Below are 23,038 nucleotides of genomic sequence, written 5' to 3'. Positions count from 1 at the left end.
TTCCGCCACAATGGACACAGGTTTCACGACTGACTGTATTTGGATGGTCTTGTTTGTAACCAAGGTGGAATTCACAGTATGTTACATTCACACTGAAAAAATGTACCTCTATGTACAGGAATCTGCAGATCATGTAAACATACATGACTTTCCAAGTACACTTCCCCCTTCATCCCTGAAGGAAAAAGAAAAAAGCCATCCAACCAGGCATCCCCTTCAAAATAACTTTAATACAAAGGATGTAAATATCTCTAAATCAAAAAAGTGGTTCTTCTGACCTACTGGGTATCACGGGACAGATCACAGAATGAAAGCGATGACAACAGCTTGACTTCAGATGGAACTGGACTATTTAAAATGGAGCATCCAGGAAAAATAGGCACTGATTTCTAGAAGGAAATTCACTCCTTACTGAAGCTATTCATTGAGCCAATGTGGCTGGTTAACATTTTCACTAGTATAAAGTCACCCAGTGCAGGACTCAGCCGACATCAGCTGCCACCAAGCACCATCGGTGGCAATCGGTGTTGCCTAGGCTACACTGAAAGCCACTGTCCCCATTCTCCAGACGTGGAGGACCACCCCGATTTCATCTCGGCCAGTCGGTCCACTTCCTCCCACACTGCCACTGTCTAGCATCATACAAGGTACCCTGCTGCTCACCCACTTCAGCTACTCTTCAAGATTAGAAAAACTTGTTACAAAACCAAAGGAAAAAAAGGCGTCAGGTTATCTCATCCAGGCTGCCCGTCCCAGCCCCCCCACTGGAGGCATGCCGGGTGGGGGGATGGGTGGGGGCACAGGCGGCTGTCCTCCAGGGGGGACGGATGGAGGTGGGTAGCTAGCTGGTGGCAGGCCCAGGCCTGGAGGAGGGTGAGGCGGGACGGCGTGGGTAGGGGGCAGGCGTGGGGGTGGGAAGTTGGGGTTGTAGGTGGGGGGAGGTGGAGGGTAGCCAGGAGTGGGAGGCGGGATGGCGGGTGGGGGGAAAGAGGCTGGGGGAGGGGGCACTGGCGGTGGGGGGGGGTTAGGGGGGTAGACGTGGGGGTGGTAGGGCAGGTGAGCTGGTGGCCCGTAGGCGGGGGGCAGGGTGCCGTACGAGGGACCCTCCGTCTTCATCATGGACTGCAGGCTCTGGTAGCCCTCTCCAGACATGTAGGAGCTGGTGGTGGACATCCCGGTTATGTAGCTGGAGGGCGGTGGCGGTGGCGGCCGGTGTGGCAGCGGCGGGGGCTGGTGCACGGGGGCGGGGTGGGCCGGAGGAGGAATCTGGACTTTGGGGAGGTCACTGGCATCCACAGGGCCCGGCGGCTCGGCCTCGCCCAAGGCCGCTGAGAGGGGAGGCTTCCGGTCTGCGGGGGAGAGACGCATCGGTGCCCAGGGCTGCGGTGCAGGGCGGGTCCGTGGCTCCACAGCGGCCCTCACGGCCACCTGCCACGTTGCTGCTCCCCCAGGGACATACTCACAGAGGAACTGGGAGCAGCTATCGTGTCTGAGGCCAGAGCAAGGCCAGGGTCCACATCTTGACACCATCAGCTCACTCCCTACCAGTCACACAGGCCTGCACCCCACCTCCAGCCACGCTCGCTCCTAAGCACCCCAGTCCCGGCGGCCCACGGAGCCCCCTGTCCCCAGCAGAGACATGCGAGGGCCCCTCCGGAGACTGGGCGCAGGGCCAGGGCCACACTGCATTACTCCTGCAGCACAGGCTTTAGCAGACGCCTGAGACTTGGTCAAATGAACGAGGGAGCACGTGAAAAATAATGGACAAGTCACTGACACTTGCAATGTGGCCATAGAGGTGGCAATTACGGTTCTATTCTACCAAAGAGAAGTGAGGCCAAAGCCACCCCGTCCTCTCAGAAAGCAGCGTCTGCAGAGGGCGAGCGCGGGCCTGTGTGGGGTCACGCATCCCGGAGAAACTCCTGTCGCCGTCCCTTGTCCTTCGGGGTGGCCCGGCCACAGCTCTCCTGCACTCTCCCTTTCTCCAGAGCCTCACCCTACCCTGACACTCACTCCTCAGTCACGGTCAGAGCCTGAAAAATGACCCTGGACACCCCCACCGGGGTAGCCAAACACTGAGACGTGCGTCTTTTCCCAAGGCGGCGCAGGGTCAAAAACAAATGACAGCAGCAAGACTTCCGGTCCCAGAGAACACGAACGAGGAAAAGCAAGGGCCGTGACGAGGGTTTCCAGCTCCCGCACTTTCTCTCCCACGTTCCCTGTCACTGTGCAGACACGGAGCCACAATGTGCCCGGGTTGCCCTGGGCAGTGGGAGGCCCAGGCACCGCACACAGCCATCAGCCACTGCTTTCCCACCCACAGGGCACCGCGGTGTCTGCTGTTCCCTCACTGTTGTCGCCAAAGTGAGTGCGAGGCGGATTTCAGGTCGGTGAGGACATCTTTCAGCAGCAGCCATGTCCCTGGGGCCTGCCCGGGCTACCAGCAGCCTACCGCCCAGTCAGAAGGTGACACCTCCCTGTGGAGACCACGCTGGGCTCCGGGGGCACCAGGGACCCTGTGGTTCTGGAAATGGAGTAGGGTACACAAAGTATGAACTCAAGGCCTGTGCAGAAAATGCCAACCACCCAGAATTCCTCCACGTGTCACCCCATGGCCGCGTGAGTCCACAGACGTGCTTCCATATTTAAGAAACCACTTCTGGCAGCACGTAACTGCCGCCTCCTCAAGTCAGCAGTGCATGTGCCCTGTGCTCTGTCACTCAACTTGGGACAAAAGTGGTTTCCCAGCACCTGTGCTGCTTCTCTTCACACTGCTGACACCCGACTGTCACAAGCTGCCCTCTGAAACGTCCCTGTGACTTCCTGTCAGCTCCGGCCGAGTGCCTCTTGGGAACTGTGGTTCCTGCCCCTCTTCCCTCCCCAAGTCAGACTCCTGCTTCTCCTTCTGATCCTTCCTCCTGCCTGCCCCCCACCCCCACCCCCACCCCCACAAAATAGTTCTGGGTGGCTGCAGCGAGCTCCTGCGGCGGTACCACTGCCCCCTTCCCGACCTCCATCTTCAGAGGCTCCGCGTCCTCCCCCCGTGGCCCTTCTAGTGGCCTGGCTGGCTCCTGGCTCCCAGGCCCACCACCCCTGCGCTGAGCGCCTGCGCTGCAGCACCCCAGTTCTTCACTGCTTGGGGCTCCCCAGGCCAGCACAGCCTCCTGAGCACGTCCCCGCCTGCCCCACCAGGGCACTGGACCTGGGGACCCACACTTGCCAGGAGATGCTCCATAAACATTGAGTGACCAACAGCAGGCGGCTTTTCCGGCGAGCTTCACACTGAACTGGGGATTGTGGGATTTGTCCCCACGTGGGAAACGACACCTGTGCTCGCAGAGCTCACCAACCAACGCGACTGAGTACATACAGAGAAGCCTGAGCAGCAGCACGTTTGCTGCAGGCGTGGTTCCAGGAGCCTAAGGTTGGCTGCGGGCCCACCCAGTGGTCACTACGGCCGACTGAAGGGGCTGCTGCCGCTGAGGTCAGAGAATTCTCTGGAACATCCACCACCCTTCAGAAAGCACACACACAACTTCCTGCCTTCTCTGCTGAATGCTTCATTTTCCAAAATGCTGCCACAGGTAAAGAATTCTTTACAACTCTGTCCTCTGCTCTTACTGATGCCGACCAAGGGGGCTCCCCAGTTCACTGTACGCCTGCGGAGAACTTTCCACTCTTAAAATTTATTCTCCACGTGGCTTGGTGAGTGAGTGCTTATCTTTCAACACGTACTGAGAAGATCTGCCAACAGGAAGCAGGTACGAGAGACAGGGGCGGGGCTCTAAGATCTCAGCAGCCCTGCCAGGATGTGGCTCGGTGCTCACACACTGGCGGGGCTCGTTTTCCTAGAACTGATTCAAATTCGTTTTTCCTGGGTAGCTCAGCATTTCTGGATGTGAGAGTCACAGAACATTCAGACAGACTTCGAATTTACAATACCCTCAAAGGGTCTGGTTTGTGAAAAAGGTTTGAAAGATCCTTAGTCACTACTATCTTTGAAAATTTCGGCTACAGAAGTCTCCCTTCCGTAAGCTCTCCCCAGGGCCTCCCAAGTCTGCCTTTCAAAAGGCAGGAACAGAAGCTGGCTTTTCCGGCAGCTTCCCGCAGACACTTACCTGGCGGTGGGTGGGCTGGAGGCAATGGAGGGTGAGTGGTCTCAATTTTGGAGATTTTAGGTGGTGGTGGTTCTACAAAGAAAATGTAGATTCATGTAAACATGTTATAGAGAAAAAAAATACTGTTCAGGAATCTCTTAGGGGTAAAAGAATGGCTATGACCTGGCCTTTAAGGGAACCTGAGGAAGCCCTCAGCTGAATCATCACGTACTAATTCTTTTACAAGAACAAAGCAAATCAAGTCAATATACCCCCTGCACCCCAAAAGAAAGCTAACCATCCAGCTTCTTACAGTCAGCCTCTTTCCCACAGCTGCCCCGCTTCCTTGCCGACTGTTATCACAAGCCCTTCCATGGCCTGAGAGCAGCGTACAGCACCTCAGGGACCCAGCCTGACTATCGGAGTCACACAGAACAAGAAAGCCCAGAGCGCTCAGAGGAGAAACCGCCTTTTTGTTCTTACTCAGGCATATCTGCAGTTGATTTTCTCTCACAAAGTTCCTCCCAGGTGGCAGCACGTCAGAGTGGCACGTTACTGCACCAGGACAGACATGGTGCGAGCCGCCCTGAAAGCACAGCAGCCAGGCCCACACGGGGCGGAGGGCCCAACGCTCAGCTCAAGCAGCTACGTGTGACCGGCATCCACAGTGACCGTGCTAAGTCGCCCACACAGGCTTCCCCAGGTCCAGTCTCTTCTGTTTACAAAGGTGGAGAGTGTGCTCACTTGATCTTTTTGTCTGTTTGTCTGTTTGGCCCTTTCTTCCCGGAACCCACTTTATCCTGGCTGGTACACTGGTCTGATTCTGCTCTGGCGGAGCTGACCACTTGGTTTTGTGGTTTCCTCTGCCTCAAACAGGCTGGATTCAAGGTCTGGGGATGTCTCTCTCTTTACATCTTCCTCGGAGACCAAATCCCATCTCTCTAGGTGGATGAGCTGTAAACTGACATCTCTCGCTTCTCTCTTACCCCCAAGCCTGGGCACCTGGCTTCGAGCCCCACCCCTAGACCCAGTGGCCAGCACCTGAGCCCTTTTCCCTCCATCTCTAGTACGTGGCATCACTCTGACCTCAGGCGTCTCCCTCCAAGCCCCTCCCACAGCCAGCCAAGGAGAAGGGACCTAGATCAGTGCTGTCCAACAGGCAATTGTAAATTCTCTAGGAGCCATGTTACAAAGAGGTCACATTAATTTTAATATTTAACCTTATATACATGCAATTTGATCATTTCAATGTGGAATCTATGTGGAGCTTGACTAGTAAGAGTGTTCACATTCCTTCTTCTTACTACCTCTCAGGATCTGGTGCGGGTCCTGCACTGAGGGCACACGGCCATCTCAGGGCCCCCTGGAGCCAGTGGCACGCCCTGCACCACGCCGTCGAGATCCCACGTCCAGGCTGGGTCTGACCCTCCCTCCCGGCCTGGTCTGCACTCTGACTCTGCCCTCACCAGCTCTCACTCAGATGCCGGCAAGCTCTTCCCCGTTCCCAACCATCAGTGCCTTTACTGCTGCCAGAAAACTCTTTGTGAAATGAACTCGGACTTGGCCCTGCTCCTGCTCACTAGCCTCCCGTGGCTCTCACTCCCACGCAAATCCCTCTTCTTCCCACAGATGCTACTGTCTGCTTCCAACCACACTTGAGGCCTCTCGAAAGCGACTCCCTTCCAACTCCTCACATTCCAGGAAGACTCTTCTCTCCCTTTCCTCCCAATTCCTTTACTCACCTGCCTTCCTTCACTAAAGGTCCCACCCTCTCAGCTCCAGGCCTCCAAGGTCACCACTGGCTGTTTCCACTTCGCTTACAGACACTGCATGTCAGCTCAGTGACAGCGTCTCCACGTGGCGAGGAGCGCAGCACACTGTCTGTCTCACTTACTGTTTGCTCAGTGCAATTTACCTGCACTGAGCTTATCATTCCCCCCTAGATCCTGGGAAAAATGTAGCTTTACTGTAACTTGAAGATCTCAGTAACAGTTCAATAAATAATTCACTGGGTTCCTAGCCTGGAACTAAGCAACAGAGAAACAGAAAAGAGTAAACGCAGTCTGTGCCTGCATAGAATTCAGTACAACAGGGCCACTGACTGACAGAGACAAAGCTCAGTCAAAGCGCTTCTAATTTTGTCTTCTGTACTCTTCCCGATTTTGCTCACTCTGTCTGTCTCCAACATAGAAACAAATTAACCAACGTCGGGCTCTACTACATTTATTAGGTTGGTGCAAAAGTAATTGCAGTTTTTGTAATTATTTTTAACCCTTTAAACCGCAATTACTTTTGCACCCACCTAATACATCAGAGTCTGGAAGAGGCCTGGCTCGCATTAGCAGCAGGTCCAGGCGTGCGGGGGCTCTCCGGGCACCACTCCTGCCCTCATGCCCATCCCTTCTCTGTACCACTCTGCTGCTCCTGTTCAGTATGGGGATGCCCAGGGCCCTTGACTCTCTTTACTGTGGTGTGTTTAATCTCTAGAAACAAATACAGCTGCAACAGTTCTGCATTCGTAATTCCATGGTTATGTACGTTACTGAGTACACTGCTAATTGCCACTAATGTGTTCTGATGCCTTTGGTCAGAATACACTCTGCAAGTGCCGAGTCGGGGTAAGTGGAGAAGACGATGCCCCTTTTGGGCAGGCAGGGTCAAGTTTTCAGTACATGTGCTGCCGAAGCGAGCACGGGGTCAAGTTTTTGATGGGCTCCAAGGTTACATTTTAAGGCCCATCTAAATCTGAAAGGAAACAATGTTGACTAAGAATTTAGTTTTGATGAGCAGACACATAAAAATAAGATATATAAAAAAGAAAACACTAGAAAAGGAAATTACCTGCTGCTTTGTTCTCTTCTTTGGGAGAAACGACCTGTTAAAAAAAACACAGGACCGTTAACCACGACCCTGGGACTAGGAAGGAAAAACTGCTGACCCAAGTGCTGACAACCACAGTGCCAGACTGCGGCCTCCCAAAATCTCATGCTGACCGGACTGTGCAGGGCAAGCCTGGCACCTCCATTTCTGCTTCTTTCCTTGCCCGTTTCCAAATCACACAGAAATACCAACTTTTCTCAAGAGTGAGTTCTAAGCAGCACTCAGCTACTGGCCCTCTAACGCTCTGCCCTCAAGTGGGTGAGCGGTGTCTGGGGATGCACGTTGGTCCTGCATGGCTTCCTCTGGGGGCTGTGTAACATCAAATGGCTTCCCTCATAGGCCACGTCGCTACTATGGGGAGAAACTCTTACAGATACTGTGTCACTTAGAGAACGCCACAGAGCAGAGGGAGCTGGAGACACCCATTCCAGCAGGGTACAGCGTGGAAACAACCCCCTGGCAGGTTTCAGGCCTTGCTGGAGATGACTCAGGCGGCAGTGGCTGGAGGAGGGGACAGAGCCGTCCTGGTTCCGAGGCACCGCTCCTCGGACCACGTTGGTTTTCAGACTCCCCATGGACACGCCGTCAGACAGCGAGGTCACCCTGCTTTTGGTGTTTCGTGGGATCCCTTAGAGACGGGCACATGCTTGGGTCGCGTACCGCCACCCAGAAAGCCGACCATGCCCTGTGCCAATCTGGCCACTCACCGCGGCTCGCTTCACCTGGCGGGGAGGACTAGGCTGCGGGGATGGCTTCTTGGGTGGCGGGGCTGGCTGCGGTGGTGGCGGGGCTGACGGCTGGGAGTCCTTCTGCTGGGGCTGGGGCGGTTCGGAGCCTTGAGGCAGCTGTGACTGTGGCACTTGTGGCACTGGTGGGGGGGGATGGAGCGGTGGGGGCTGCTGCAGCTGATGGGGCGTGTGATGAGGCATCTGCTGTTTTCCTTGTGAGTACAGATCCAGGATTTGGTGGCAGATGTCTAAGTGATAGGCAACCATTACATTCATCACAAATTATTGACATTTTAAGTAAAACTGTACCTCAGGGAAAAACCCAGCCCGTTTCCCTCTGAGCAACGATTCCCCTCTGAGGACCAGTGTACGGGAATCCCACGTGTAACCACGCCGTGTCTGCCATGCACAGCGCGGTGGGCATTTTCACGGCACCAGAACGAAGCGCTCAGACAGCGCGAACACTGTATTGGAGAACTGAACTAAAGACGCCTCTGAGAACACTTTACACAGGCCTGTTTGGGGAGGGGTCCATTTTCGGAACTCAGGGTTCACAGGCAGCACACCAGCTGAACACGGAGCGCCCGTGAGGAGCGCCCGGCAGCCCAATACCTTCTAGCACGTCCACAGGGACGTCCTGCACGAACTGCTCCCACCACCTCCGGTACATGGGTTTCGAGGTCCATTCTTGTATTTCAAATTTGCACAAACGTCCTGCGAGATACATCACTGCCACCGCTATGATCTCTGGCTCCCACTGCAGTGACAGGGTCGTGCACAGACTAGTTCAACGAGAAAAAGAGAGGATTTGACTTGGATGAGCAAACACCTATGATTAACTAACCTAATGGAAATTAGGTGCCACATCTAAATGTCGATTTGCTTACTCCTCCCAAAACACAATCGAATAAAGTATTATAAATAAAAGAAGCATGGCTCTAGTCTCCTAAAGGTATCAAACTAAGTTACTTTAACCACAGTTACTAACTTGTCCGTCTAAAGAATCAGGAGAATTTCAGTGAATTCAAAAATTGCCAGGTCATAAAATATAAGAGAAAATGGTTTATGTTCTTCAAACTGTTGAATCCCAGCCACTGAAGTGTTCCTTCAAAAGATGGCAACTCCACTCACAGGCTCTGTTCCCTGTGTAGTACCTCGTTAGCTCCCTGGGCTCTAGAACACCCAGGCTCTAACATCTCTACAAGGCAGTATTTCTGTAGAACCGAATGGGTTCTAAGTATTTAGGCACCAAAACAGTCCAGTGTGTTGTTTCGGACTTAGGTTTCAAACCGGTGATGAGATTTCGGCATCTCACACCACTGTGACGTGGCAAGGCATTCCCTCTGCTGGGAGCAGACGACCCGGCCTGCAGCTCCAGCCCTGCCGTTAACTGGTTCTTCAAGCTGGGGCAAGTCAATTTCCTCAATACAAAATAAAGAGTCTGGATAAAATGACATATAAAGTCCCTGCCAATTTAAAAACACTAATTATATCATCATTTGAACACACGTACCTGTCATTTACAAATGTCCATGCCATTTGAACCAACTTTTGAATTTTGTTTTTATCACCTAGAAATGGGGAGAAAAAGGCAAATTAGAAGTAACAGAAGAAAAGCAGCGCAAGAAGCCACAGTCCTTATTCAAAGCCCAGTGTGCCCTCAGCATCGTCCCCACACACAGCAAGGACTCTGAGCAGGCCCAAGCCCCACCTCCGTGCTTTCCACACGACCTTCTTATGCTGAACCTCCATTTACGGGAAACCTGGCTCCAAGGCTGATTTTATTAGGCTGTTTAAAACATTCGGATTCATTTTCCTGCCTCCTTATCACCTGGCAACTGGATGACAGAATCCGTTTATACATAAAAGGAAGCAGTAGCAACAGCCACGGTCCTCAGCCGTCTGGGCAGCTACGGCCTGGGTCCCTCACACACTCAACTTCCTGCTTTCCTCTTCTAAGAGGCATAATCTCAGCAGCACCCCACCATTGTAACAACTTGATTTCAGAATGAAGAAGTTCTTTGAATAACTTTTTTCTCACCTTTGAGTTGTTTTGCATATTTGAGTAGGAACTGGTATGGATGCTCCACCTGTAAATCAAACTTGATAGTCTGCAGTAAGATTCGCTCTAGAACCATCACTTCTTCCTACAAGTAGCAGAACAAGTGTCAGGATAGTGATTTGCCACAGACCAGAAACATTAGAACGTGAGCTTTCCTATGTGTTCGCTTCAAGTTCTATTTTAACAATCATGTTTCATTCCTTTCTCCTCACTCCCACTCAGGCGTTTAACAGGCTCAGAAACAATGACAAATTCTGAAAAGCACTGAAAGTTAGAAGACGAAACAACCAGAACTAAGTTTTTTAAAATACTGGAAAGAAAATAAACATTCTTAGGAATGTTATTGCTTTCAATCCACGAGTCCCCTTTTACAAAACAGACCCTTACTTTATAGATAATTTAACTGAACTGTAGTTTCTTTCCAGACCTCCATCAAAAAGCTGCACTCCAGGAATGTACATTGAACACTTTAAGAAGAGATTATGATGGTGGCGGCTTCGTGCAAACTCGGACTGTGGGTTACTTGTGCCAGTTGAAAATACTTAGTGTGTGCATGTAAACGAGGTCACATCACAGTCATGTTGACATCTTTCATCTATCTGAAATAAGCTGTCCCACTGTTATTTACTGAATACATAATTTTCTTTTATGAAACCAAATCCTAAATTATCTGTGCGCACACACGATCTTTTCTCTCCATTGATTTGTTGTCTGCTTCTGTATCAGGATCAAAGGGATTCAACATTTGGAAGGGACTACTCCTTTTTCAAAAAGTTTCTTGTTTCTGTGTGTTTCCCTCTGAATTTTAATATCATTTTACTTAGTATCGTTCTAGAAAAAAAAATGAAAGCTACTGATGTTCTGATTGGGAACTCACTGAATCTACAGAACAATTTAGGGAAATGGACATATTTAATTACATTGAACCTTTCCATCAAAAATTTATAAAATACAATCAAGACACCCTATGCGGGAAGACCAATTAGAGAATCGCTTGTTTGCATCCGAGAAGAAAGGGCTTCGTAGAGGATTGAAAGTCTCATCATTATCAGCTGCATAAATCCATTAACTCTGGGGAGAGAAGACAGGGAGGCAACTGGCTTCCACTTTGAAGTATGGTGCTACTTCACAGAATAGAGCTGAGTCCCTCATGATTTTATTATGCAAATGACATGGCAGAACTAAGGTTCTTCTACCCTAGTTTCCCAAGCATTCTATTCTTTCAGGAAAGCTTTTTAAAATCTTAGTAACTTTCACACAATATGAAAAAAATCCTGCCGACACTTTTTTCCCCCTCCGTTTTTGTCACCACCTGTTTCTCAGAAGCTTCAACACATTTTCTAAATTTAGAAACACTCTTTTACTAAGTGTGCCAATCCAGTCCAGGCTGTAGCTCAGAGTATTATTATAAAATAGCCCAAGGCCGGGCCTCTCTTTGTGTTTCAAATACTCGATTAATGGGGTAATTAGAGGTCTGTGCCTAATATCACCCCTCAGGGCACTTCCCCTCAGCCCCAGACGACCTGTGCGGGGACTTGTCTGGGTTCCCAGGTTGAATGCTGTCACTGTACCTTTAAACTACAGCTTATAATCAGACAGTTACATGAATACTTGATGAAGAGCTACCCACCACTCAACTATAACATCCACGAGCGTAAATGCCACGTCAGTTTTGTCAACACAAGCACCTCCATCTTCATGCGACCACGAGGAACTGAGATTTAAAGGTAGGAAGTTATGATTCTTACCTTCGGGTCATCTCCAAACTGGCCAAACTGTACATCATTTAATAAACTACGAGCTGTTTTGATGATATCTTTACATTTTTTCGGTGTTTCTTCTACTTTCCCAGCCAGAAAGAGACAACAAGCTCCTGTGACCTAAAATGTAGACCAAAGTCCCTGAGACACCGGTGTCAGAGCTCACACAGGAACAGAAGCAAGGACTCCGACCTTCTCAGCACACTGGTCCCCCCCCTCTTCTGCAGTCCTCTTTCTCACTCACAAATACTGACACTACAAGCTTGAAGGAAATTTCACACACATACCGCCCCCCCGCGCCAATTTGGCTTCATAAATTATTTAAAATTTAATTTTCTGAAGAACATGTCATGTAAACAAAGTAGATGCCAACAAGGAAGAAAGTCACAGAAACAAATTTTCTTTTCACAGTCAGCTTTGCCACAGAAACTGGGCAGAGCTAAATGCACGTCTTGTGGACCGATCTCTGCACCAGAGCCCAGGCTTGCTTTCCTTCCCCTCAAGCTGCCTGGCTCCCCCGTAGTCCAGTTCCCACATCACCGAGGCCTTCTCATGGCTCTGTTGTCAGCTTCCTCTGCCCACGCCAATGTCTCCTGCATGTCCCTGCCTCCAGAATCCTGGTCACATTAGATGGCAGACACTGTGTCAGAGGTATAACGCTGATTCTGACATGGTCTCCTTCACCCAGAACTCGCAAAAGGAAAAATGCCAATAGACCAACTTCCTGTTATGTCTAATTGTATCACCTTCTTTAGGAACTCTTCAGTCACCTCAGTTTACCCACTGAAGTCACACGCCCGAGTCTGGCGTTCAAGGCGCCCTCTCGTCTGATCCAGTCTTACCTTTCCGCCCAGGGTCCCACCACCATCCCCTTCCTGCCCAGCCAACCTCCTGGCTCGGCTGACACTGCACCACGTGCTTCCTCTGCGTCTGTCAGGCGACATCCTGTTGGACTACCGCTCTGCCCCACCTCGCTGGCTCCGCCCTACGCAGTCGGGGCTTCACTCACCGCTGGCACCTCCTCCCTGCACACTCCCCGGTCGCCTCACAAGGTAACTAATCTTCCCCTTGAATGCTACAGCCTTCCGTCTCTACCTCTTACGGCCCACTCTCTACCATGTGTTGTGTATATGTCATGTCATCTATTCTGGACTGAAAGCTATTTCTCTTGGGGAAGGTAATAAGGAAGTAAACTTTCACACAAAGTGCAATAGGACTGTGGTCCATATTAGCTTAAATACGATTTGAATACAGTGAACTGAAAAGTTCAAACTTCATTTTGTTTGTATGTAGTATGTACTATGTAAAAATAAATACTTTCTGGAAATATGATAAAAAGACTACGATCAGTCCACTAAACTGTGTGGAAATAATAATGTAACAGAGAATCACAATAAAACTCAAATACTTACATATCTTGGGAATTGCTTGAAGGAATGAAACATATAGAAGCGATGGAAATAAATTATTCCAGTTGCCAGGGTATCATAGTGGCTATTGGTCTGGTTAAGGACTTTAGCCAAGAAGTTTTACAGGTTATATTCTTAGTTACATGTGCCAAAACAATAAAGACAAACAAGCCACAGCACCAAACTCAGGTGAAGCAAACACCGTCAGTGGCAGAGCAGCAGATGGCATCTCAGGGGTCGGAATTCAGGTACAAGACTTAGCGAGGTGCAGGGTCCATACCAACGAGGCGGGCAGGGCTTCAGCACCCGCGAGGAACGTCAACTGTGGCCACTTGTTCAATGGCTAAGTCTACATATTTAAACGATAAACATGAAGTAGAAACCCCCTGAAGTGCCAAGCAAATCATAACATTTAAATAGCAAAGATATTTAAGAGTTGTTTCAGGACAGAGGTATCACTACACATTTTGTCAAGAGCATCTCATCTCATTCTTGGTGGGGGCGCAGCTATCTATACAGATTCCAAAGCGAGAAGGATACAGTCCCAAACGCGTGCCCACATCAAAGATGAACCGAGCCCCCTCTCGGCGGTACCGGGCCTCAGTGGCTGGATCGAGTCCTTCCAGTTGCGAGGGTGTATGTGCCAAGTCTTTCTTATCCCAGTACCAACATGGTTTCGTGTGGTCCAGGTTTGCTGAGGTTACTGAAGGGCTTGAATTTTCTTTATTCTCCTTCATTTATTGAAGTAGACTTGTTCTTTCCAACAGATTCTCTGAAAATGTTAAGAATCCTAAGAAAAGAGAAAGAAGCAAAGTTGAAAAGGGACACCCCATAGGAAGCAATCCCAGTCATTATAAACTATCCATAATCACAGATTGTACCTGATTTTGGATCAAAATTTCCCACAGAAATAACACTTCTGATTGGCAGTTACAAGCCCAGGTTTACCTCCAAAGCCAAGTTCACACATCCGAACGCACTGTTCTACACCGTTTTAGATAAGGGACTCGAACATCTAGGGATTTTGGAATTCTTTTGTAAGAAAGATGTGTTCCTTCACCTCCATTTATTTATTTATTCAATCGATCCTTTATTTACATTAGTGTGGACTCATCAGTATTTATTTATTCTCTGAGTTATCAACCAACACCATCACCCAAACTGTTCCAGCCACAGCCATTGCTAGGAGCTCTTTTAAGTTGGCTTCCGACTTGTTTTGTAACTGACTTTGGAATCATGTAGATATTTAACGTATTCACGAACTTAACTGAAAACAAAAAAAAAGCAAATCCTAAAACTCAAAGTAAACCCCGTGTTCATCAGAGAACACGATCACACGGGAAACCTTTACAAGCAGTTTCTGCTCATTTCATCCTGAGTGAGACAGTCTACAACAAAAAGCTGCACAGAAACCTTGAGCTTCAGCAACGCACTGTTAGTAGCAGCATGAATACTGCAACTGTCAAACCACTGTCCTGTAATTGCAGGACAAAGCAAATACGTAAATGTCAATGTTGTCAGGAATCAAGGCTTTCAGTGCAAAGTAAACAAACACATATACATAAAAAATTAAGAAAAAACCTGTAGTGTTAAATTTTAATTGGAAATATCAAAGCAAATGATGGTTTACATCCTTATACCTCCATCCTTCCCAGCTCTGTCAATCTCAAGTACCTAGAAGAAACCACACCCCTGCAGTCGGGAACAACCTGGTACCCACATCGTCCTTTCCAACACTATTACCCTCTCCAACGACTCAGGTCTCCTTTCCAGTCTGGGGCAGGGGCCTGCCTGGGATGTGCTCGGGCTAAGGGAAGCTTTTCAGGAGACACAGCAGCCAACAGGATGGACTCCCACTGGACAAATTCAGGGAATTTGAATATTAAAAAGAAGAATGACTATGATTGGTTATGAAAGAGTGAATAAACAATCCACGAGTCCATACTAATATAAAAAAAACCCACAACAACCCACTTTGCTAGCACTGGTAGTAATTATTGTGAAAAACGTACCTTTTTTTTTTTTTTTTACCAAAAATGATCAAACTTGGCATCACTAACAGGCTGAAAACCTGCCATTATGTGCCTCCTGATGTGATGCAATATGAAATAAATGTCACCCACCTATGTAGTATTCTTACTCTCCAAAAGCTTAACCTATATCCAGCCAAGCCTTTAGACCTAACTTCTAGTTTAAATACTGGGAGTAGAAGAAAAAGTTAAATAGTACAAAAAAGAAACTATGTGTCACATTCAGAAAGTGCAACACTCTACAAGACAACTGACCTAGCTTCTTCAAAAAAGTCAATGTCATGAAAACAAGCAAAAAAAGATGGGAGGAACACCAGAAAAAAAAAAAAGAAAAAAAAAAGATGGGAGGAACTGTTCTACATTTAAAACAATTAAAGAGGCATAATTAAATTCAATGTGTGAACCTCGATTGGATCCTGCTTTTTAAAAAAAGCTATAAAGGAAACTGAACAATTAAGAGAAATTTTACTATGAACTGTATATTAGAGGCTACTAAGGGTGTTACTACTAATTTTCTTAGGGGTAATAATGATATTGTGATTACAAAGGAGAACGTCTGTATTCTTCTATTGAAGTATTAATTTCTGAAGGATTGTGGAATGATATAGTATCACTCTTTCCAACTGGTTTCTTTTGCTCAAATATTACGTTTTTAGGGTTCTTCCTTGCTGCATAAGGCGGTACTCGTTCATTCTCATTGCTGTGGAGCAGTGGTTATCAACCAGGGGCGAATTTGCTTCCCAGGGAATACCTGGCGACATCAGGAGACATTTTTGGTTGTCATAACTGGGGACTTGCTGTTGGCATCTAGGGGGTAGAGGCCAGGAATGTTGCTGAACATTCTACAGTGCACAGAAACCCCACAACAAGAGGTAAGCTGATCCAAATGGCAATAGTACTGAAGTCCAGAAACTCGGGGGTACAGTAAGTATTCTATTCTATGACCATATAACAATTTTCCATCCATTCTACTGTGGACGGACATTTGAAATGTTTCTGGTTCTTGATTATAGATAACAGCAATAGGCATTCATATATGTTTTTGTAGAGCAGAAGGCGACTGGCCAGCTGGCTGAGGGAACTAATATCTCAGCAGAGCTGTAATTTACTCATGGTACACTAGCTGGGAACCTCTACTTTAAGATATAGTAACCTAACAGCTCTCCACGCACAGTACTTACTCACTGAACTATTTACTGAGCATTTACTATGAACCAGGCCTTGATAACATAGCAGGGAACAAGAAAGGTAAGGTCTTTGACCCACCAGAAACATCTAGTTGCAGAGACAAAGAGAAACACATATGTTAATATTTGTCAGAAAATGGTAGGTGCCATGAAAAATAATAAAGCACGGGAAGGGGAGAGAGTGATGAGAGGCTGTTTAGAGACAAGCAGAAGGAAATCCGTTAGGCGTCTACAGTAGCTCTTCACGGAATGCCTAATGACGCGCTGTCCCCACACACTGGGAGGGGGAGAAAGCAGCGTCATTAACTGGCTGAGAGGCAAACAATAGCAAGAGATGATTTCAAGTTTGCCTGCCTGACAGAGAAGGGTGATACCAAAAAGAAAAACGGGTAAAGGAAAAAGTTGGTTTTGATGAGGGGAGAAACGGAAGAATGTGGTTCTAAAAGTACCAGATTTGAAGAACTTCTAAGACACTTGTGTGGAAATATCCATCAGACAGATAAAGAGCCTGCTGAAATCTGGAAAGAACATATCTATTACACTTGGGATTCACCTACGTAGAATTGACAACTGACAACTGAAGTCATGGTGACGGAGAGTAAAAACAGGAAGGGGTCCGGGGACAGGACTCTGAAGAACTGCAGAAGCAGGAAGAGTCACCAACGGAGAGAAAAGGAAGGCATGGTCGGCCAGAGGTGGGGAAACGCGCACCCTTAATGCACGAGAAACCAAGAGACAGCTTTAAGCCAGAAGCGGTAGTCAGCAGTGACAAACCTACAGAAAAATTAAAGGACAGGGAAGTAAGGAAAGGTCACTGGTATTAGTGATTGGTTATCTGCGACAACGAAAATGGATTGTGATGACTGCACAGCTCTGAATGTAATAAAAACCACTGACTTGTCCACTTCAAACGGGCGGCTTGTACGCTGTGCGAATTTTAGCTCAATGAAGCAGATACATACACATAGGTAAAGAGAGGAATCTTTTCAGACGTGCAGTGGGGCAGAAGGAAGACTACAAGGGGTGTTAGGGAAGGACCAGGCCATGAAATAGGTTAGTCTCATTTTTTTCAGCGGAAAGGAGAATGCAGGACATCTAGGCAGAAGGGAAAGAGCCGCTACAGGAGCCACTGGCGCCAGCTGGTCAAGGGGTAATAAAAAACAGCCAAAAAGTTAACCCGGGAAAGGAAGCTCTCTCTGTGACAGAAGGGAAGGAAAAGTCTGAGGAAGATTTCTGAAAAGTCATGTAAGGGGGAGGAAGTAAATCATCGAAGAGCATCTCCACTTTCTTTGGGCAGCTGAGTGCCAAGCCATCTGCTGAGAGGAAAGGGGCCGAGTGGAGAAAAGGGTAGGAAAACCCAGCAGGGATGAGACAGGGAGGAATCTCAGTCCACAAGTGGACAAATCACAAATATATTTATTCAAGCCTGCTTTACTCTGCTGTCATTGACGAAACCCCACGCCAATAATCCAGTGTAGATGCCCTTAGAGTCGAGGGCAAAATGAACAATACATGAAACGCAGTGAAAATAAATGTACAGAAATAGAATAGAAACAGTCCTCTAAATCATTCATTCTACTGAAATAGTTCTTGCCTCAGTTCTATAACCCTGTCCCCTATTCCTCTTTAATGATTTTTTCACAAGGCCCCAAAAAGTCATAAATTTTCTCATTAGCAGTTCACAATTATTGTGAAAATGACTGAGAGACTTATGAGCCCCACAAAGTGAAACTCTCCATAAACAAAGAGCTGACTGTCAAGACAGGTTAGCAACATCTTTCAGGAATGTGCTTCAGATTATGTCACTTTACATGATGAAAGATGAAATGCATTTGCAACATTCAGAATTATGGATGCTTACAAGTTGGAAATATTAAAGGTCACCACTCAATTTTTTTCACACAGCACAGAAATTCCCCCTGAACATTAAGTACATCGGGTCACTCACTGAACTTCATTAATGGGACCTTGATAGTTTACAAAGCAGGCCTACGGCATTGCTGAGTATCAATAACTGGTGTTCACATTAATTCTTGTATTAATTTTATATTGACTTCTATCTGCTTTATTCATCTATTACCTGTTATGTTCATCCCCTAGATCTGGTACATGGATGGCCCAGAATAATGAATGAATGAATGACCTCTACCTTTCAACAACTCTCTGTTGCTCCTTGAAAATACCTTTCCCTTGTCTACTAATCGCCTTTCAAACATATAAAGACAACTTTTACATTCCCTTCTCTTCTCCAGGGCAAACAAACATCCCATTTCTACAACATTTTTTTTCAGTGTTTCAAGATCCCTCCTAAGTATTAGCATCCAAAATGGAAAACAATACTCTTTATGTCACCTGCACAGTACTAGGGGAAGGGAGATGAGTAGCACTCAGCTGCGTGTCCACTGATTGCCCGCTGAGTCCCAGCATGCCTGCAGGCTGTGTTTTCTTACCCTCACAATTTATCACTGAGAAAATCGAGCTATAGAGACAAGGAACAACTTGCCTAATCACACTGCTAGGACGTGGCAGAGCCACAATTTGTCATTAGACTAAGATACTGCCTTCCCTCAATCTGGACCCTACTTGTTTCTATAAATGGAACATTACATCCTAGAACCATTTTGGTCAAGTTAGGTCTTCCTCATGTCAAACAAGGACAATAGTGTTTTTGTAAATTTAATCATTCTTGGTAAATTTGTATCTTGTTATTTGGGCCTACTATTTCAGTCGTTAAGAACTCGTTGAATCCTGAGTGTCATCTAACATGCTGGCTATCACTACAGGTTTTGCACGTATTTGAGAAGCATGCCTCTTACATATTTAACGTTGGTAATAAAAAAAAAATGCTAACCAGAGTAAGAGCAAGACTAGAGCCCTGGAGCCTCTCTCTAAAGACCTCTCTTCATTCAGGCGGACATCAAGGCATTAATCAACATTTTGGGTTTGGTAATCTGAATGGATATAAATCCATCTAATTAGCCCTCATCCAGTGTACATGTATCTGTGTCTGCTGGGATAGGAAGACAGATTATGTTCAATGCCCCGAGGAAACCTAAGTGAACTCAGCGCCCACCCACTATCGATCTAGTACATTTATAGCAAAAGGAAACATGGTTTGTGTCACCCAGCTTTTTTTGAACTGGAGCTCTGCTGGTTTGAGGGAATCAGCTCTCCTTTCCCAAATACGCACAAAAGCTTTTTGCTCCCCCAACAAGATTCTAAAATGGATTAATAACAGGTTCTAGCATCCAGGAGTCATCTAATTGCTCTGCAAAAACTGAGACATTGACCAGACTCCAGTCTTCTATCATTCACTGTGCTTTTAAGATTCCTCTAAAGCTATGAACAATGATTTTACAATCTTATCTGCAAGTTCTCTGGCATATAATTTATCTGAGCCTAAATATACAAATGAGATTTAATCCAATTAAGTGTTCTTAACAATCTCCCCAATTACCTTGAACTTAATTCTTCTTGATTTGTTTGTCCTTACCCAGTTTTGGAGAAAACAAACAAAACATTTTTCTACCTTCTAGATACTCAGTGAACTCATTGCTTTCCAACATAACCTGCAGAAATGAACTACAGTCCCACGCTACTTAAGGATGGGAGTATGCTTTGAGAAATCTGTCGTTAGATGATTTCGTTGTTGTGCGAACATCACAGAGCGCACTTATACAATCCGAGGTTGTATAGCCTACTGCACACCTAGGCTATACGGTATATACTACTGTACCTGTGCTACAAGCCTGTACAGCTTGCTACTGTACAAAACGAGATGAAATCAAGCACAAGAGAAAAGACGCAATCAAGATACGGGATGCAATGGAGAAAATGATGGAACCAAGAGATGCAGTAAACACGAGATGTATGAGGCGACTGCTGGCATGACAGGCATACTGTTTTACAGCAAACTTTTTTAGTAGCATACATTCTAAAATAGCAATAAAAAGTACAGCTTAGTAAGCACATAAACCAGTAACAGTCACTTATTATCAAGTATCATGTACTATACTGTACATAAGTGTATTTGCTATACTTTCATACAACAGGCAGCACAGGTTTACACCAGCATCACCACAAGGCCATAACGCCTTGTGCTACCACATGACGACAGCTACGATGTCACTAGTGATAGGAATTTTTCAGTTCCACTATAATCTTATGGGACCACTTGTACACTCGGTCCATCCTTGACCGAAATGTCGTTATGTGGGTCAAACTGTAGCATGACTGTAGCTCATTTTGGAGGCCAAAAATATGATCAATTTTTTTCTTTATGATGTTCAATTTTTACAAATGGCATTTAAAGTTTAAGGATCTCCTTAGCAATTAGAATGTTTCTTTATTCCTTGTTGGTGCAAACTATGTTTTCAAAATGAAACAAAATGTTAAACATGCTTTATGCGTGAATCAAGCAATGTTTGAAAAAAAATGAATATAATCAAAATGAGACAAAAGAAACCCCTAAAATTAGACACCTATGATAGTCACATTGAAAAACAAACAAAACACAATCCTGGAAAATTATTACATTTATAGTCAAGATTGTTTAACAAGCAAGCATCCTAAGAACACAATCACTCACCCAAAATGTCTACCAATACCACTACTGTAATCACCCCTTCTCCATTCGGCTCTAGGTGCTGGGGACACAAAAGGCACCTCACGGAGCTTTCACTCCAGCAACACCATTCACATAAACCTCTAATGAGTGCCTACAACTGCGAGGCACTGTGCTAAGCATCTCTAAGGAGCCTCAGAGCTTAGCGTAAAAGCATAAAAGGCCACCCTCAGGTTAACTGCTCTCAGAAGTCGTTTCTAACGTCAGGCGCTTTAGCGAAAGCTCCCTTTACCCGGCAATTCGAATTTAGGAAGCGTTACCGACCGTGCTTTGTGCTGGTAACAGCTGAAGAGCTTTCAGAGAACTCCGATACTAACGCCTCAACTTTCCGAAGAACAATTCCTTTAGTAACAAAACGAACCCACCCGGAAGAGGGCCGGGACGTACGATGTCTCGGTAAAAACGAACCTAATCGCGGAAGTGCCTCGTCCTCATTCCTAGTCCCACCCTCGTTACACGGCTCTCCGGACGCCAGCGCCGGAGCACGCCAGATGCGGAACGACACCCAGTCTCAGGTCTAACCAAGGCCGGGACCGAGACACTGCACAGTAGGTGGGCAGAGGTGGGCAGGTGCGGTTGTGCGGGAGAACGTGCGCGCGCGGGAGACCCCTGCGCCTTCTCACCACCCGCTACAAAGTCCCCGAACTCCAGCCGCCGCTCTTTGAGAGCCGCTACCTGTTCCTAGGGTAAGCGCCGGACTCCCTCCTCCGCTCTTGCGCCTCAAACCCTCTCCCGAAGCCCGTCCCGCAGTCCCGCCATCGCCCGCTAACTTCGATCTACACCAGGGGTAGCAGAGGGAGGCGGAATCCAGGAAGAGAGACTCCGCCAGCGGATGGAGGCAGTTGGCCAAGCCCTCCTCGGACCTCCAGGTACGCGGCGGGGGGGGGTGGGCGGCGCTACCAGCGGTCCGTGGGTCACTCACCCTCGCCTCAGGCAAGCCCCTTAGCTACGTCTCTCCTTGCCGACTGCGGCCATCTTGGACGTGGGATGTCGGGGAACTACGTCATCGCGCTGCGTCGGCGACGGAAAACACGCGACGGGAGTCTCCTGTGAACCAATCAGAAGAAAGTAGAGCTCTCAAAGGAGGAAAGAACAGCCAGTCTCCTTTCAGCCCCTCCCCTCAGGAGGAGGAACTTGACAGAGGGCCCCTCCCATAGGTCCCGCCTCCGGGGCAAAGGACATTCGGGAGCAACCGAACCTGCTAACGGAACTTGGACGCGAGAGGTGGGGCCCGGGGGTGCCCACCCTCCAATCAGCGCCCGGGCGTGGCGTAGCCCCACCAATTGTAGCCCCTGAGCTGGCGGGGGCCGAGCCGGCCGCTCGGGCCCAGGAGCCCTCTGGCCCAATGGCCGGGGAGGAGCCCGAGCTAAACGGTAGGGGGGCGGTGGGGCGGGGCCGTGCCCATGCCTATGAGCCGGAGGCCAATGGGCGGCGGCGGCGGCGGCGGCCCGGGGGCGGGGCCCGGGGGCGGGCGGAGCCGGGTTGGGCCGCGGCGGCGGGCCGTCTCAGGCCGCGGTCCCGCCCCTCCCGTCCGGCCGCAGCCGCCGCCGCCGCCGCTGCCTGGGGCTTGGTTGAAGCAGACGGTGGGTCTGGCCGGGAGTGTGGTGCCGCTGCGGCTGCGCGAAGGGACCAGCGGGCAGGTGAGTGCTGGCGGTGGTCCCTCCGCGCGAGCGGCCCGCGGGGCAGATTCGCGCCGTCGTTCCCGAGCGCTGAGAGACTGCCCCCAGTCCTGGCCGGCATCCCTCGGCCGAGGTCCGGCCCGCGCTCCGCTGGCCGCTTCGGGCCCGGGGTGTGCTAGGCGGTGGCGCCCTGGGGCCCGGAGGGGAGGGCTGGGTATGGGCGACCCGGTGGGGTCGGAGGGTGCCGCTTGGCCTTTGCCCTCCGGCCCTGCCGGGACGGGGGCGAACTCGCCGCTGCCCCGCGTGTTGTTCTGGAGCCCAACGCTCCGGTCCCCGCTCCGCCCGCCGCCCAAGGTGGTGGCAGGTGCAGGGAGCGCCGGGCCCCTCGTTGTCCACCGGGTGGGGCCCGGGCCCCTTTCCCTGGCGCTCGTAGGCTCGGCTCAGCGTGCGGCCGGCTCGCGCGCTCTCGCTTCCTTCCTTCTTCCCGTCGTCACCCCGCGGCTTGGGTGAAGGCTGTGTGTGGCTTTATGTTCCTCTCTCCAAATCTGAGGTGCCCGCCGGGGTGCCCGCGGACTAGCCCCTGCTTCTCTCACTTTCCAGTTATGAAAACAGTCGTTGAAAATAGGTCATCTTTCTTCCCAC

General features: G+C 48.8%; 2 protein-coding genes across 6 annotated transcripts in view; one reads left to right on the top strand and one right to left on the bottom strand.

The window, feature by feature from the left end:
- Window positions 1-210: 210 nt before the first annotated feature.
- On the bottom strand, window positions 211-21,848 carry CCNK (cyclin K). Of its 2 annotated transcripts, none has more exons than XM_088797479.1 (11): window positions 21,700-21,848; window positions 13,477-13,726; window positions 12,940-13,021; window positions 11,516-11,647; window positions 9,747-9,852; window positions 9,219-9,276; window positions 8,318-8,487; window positions 7,685-7,953; window positions 6,939-6,972; window positions 4,119-4,190; window positions 211-1,349 (listed from the first exon to the last, which is right to left on the bottom strand). In XM_088797479.1, exons 2-11 carry the CDS (start codon window positions 13,671-13,673, stop codon window positions 730-732), a joined length of 1,740 nt encoding a protein of 579 aa, XP_088653605.1. In that variant the 5' UTR covers window positions 13,674-13,726; window positions 21,700-21,848; the 3' UTR covers window positions 211-729. The 2 variants fall into 2 exon arrangements, with proteins under 2 accessions (XP_088653605.1, XP_074183054.2); XM_074326953.2 differs by lacking the exon at window positions 21,700-21,848 and adding an exon at window positions 21,453-21,589.
- SETD3 (SET domain containing 3, actin N3(tau)-histidine methyltransferase) overlaps window positions 21,525-23,038 on the top strand; it is a 61,467-nt gene continuing 59,953 nt past the window's right edge. For 2 of the 4 annotated variants that reach the window (XM_019751574.3, XM_019751575.3), the window contains exon 1: window positions 22,250-22,417. The gene's annotated coding sequence lies outside the window, so the exon portion shown is untranslated. Of the gene's footprint in view, window positions 21,647-22,249; window positions 22,418-23,038 lie in introns of those variants that run through there. The other 2 variants (XM_074326951.2, XM_074326952.2) reach the window with 2 other exon arrangements.

This window comes from Rhinolophus sinicus, chromosome 3 (assembly GCF_057876585.1).
Source record: "Rhinolophus sinicus isolate RSI-liver-muscle chromosome 3, RSI-T2T, whole genome shotgun sequence".
NCBI lineage: Eukaryota > Metazoa > Chordata > Mammalia > Chiroptera > Rhinolophidae > Rhinolophus > Rhinolophus sinicus.
Note: the sequence above shows the minus strand (reverse complement) of the source record. Positions and strands in the feature narration are given on the sequence as shown.

Coding starts and splice junctions, on each gene's coding strand:
- CCNK (XM_088797479.1), bottom strand. CDS start 13,673: ATGAAGGAGAATAAAGAAAATTCAAGCCCTTCAGTAACCTCAGCAAAC. Junction 7,954..8,317: donor CCCTGTGGACGTGCTAGAAG/GTATTGGGCTGC, acceptor CCTATCACTTAG/ACATCTGCCACCAAATCCTG. Junction 6,973..7,684: donor GCCAGGTGAAGCGAGCCGCG/GTGAGTGGCCAG, acceptor TTTTTTTAACAG/GTCGTTTCTCCCAAAGAAGA.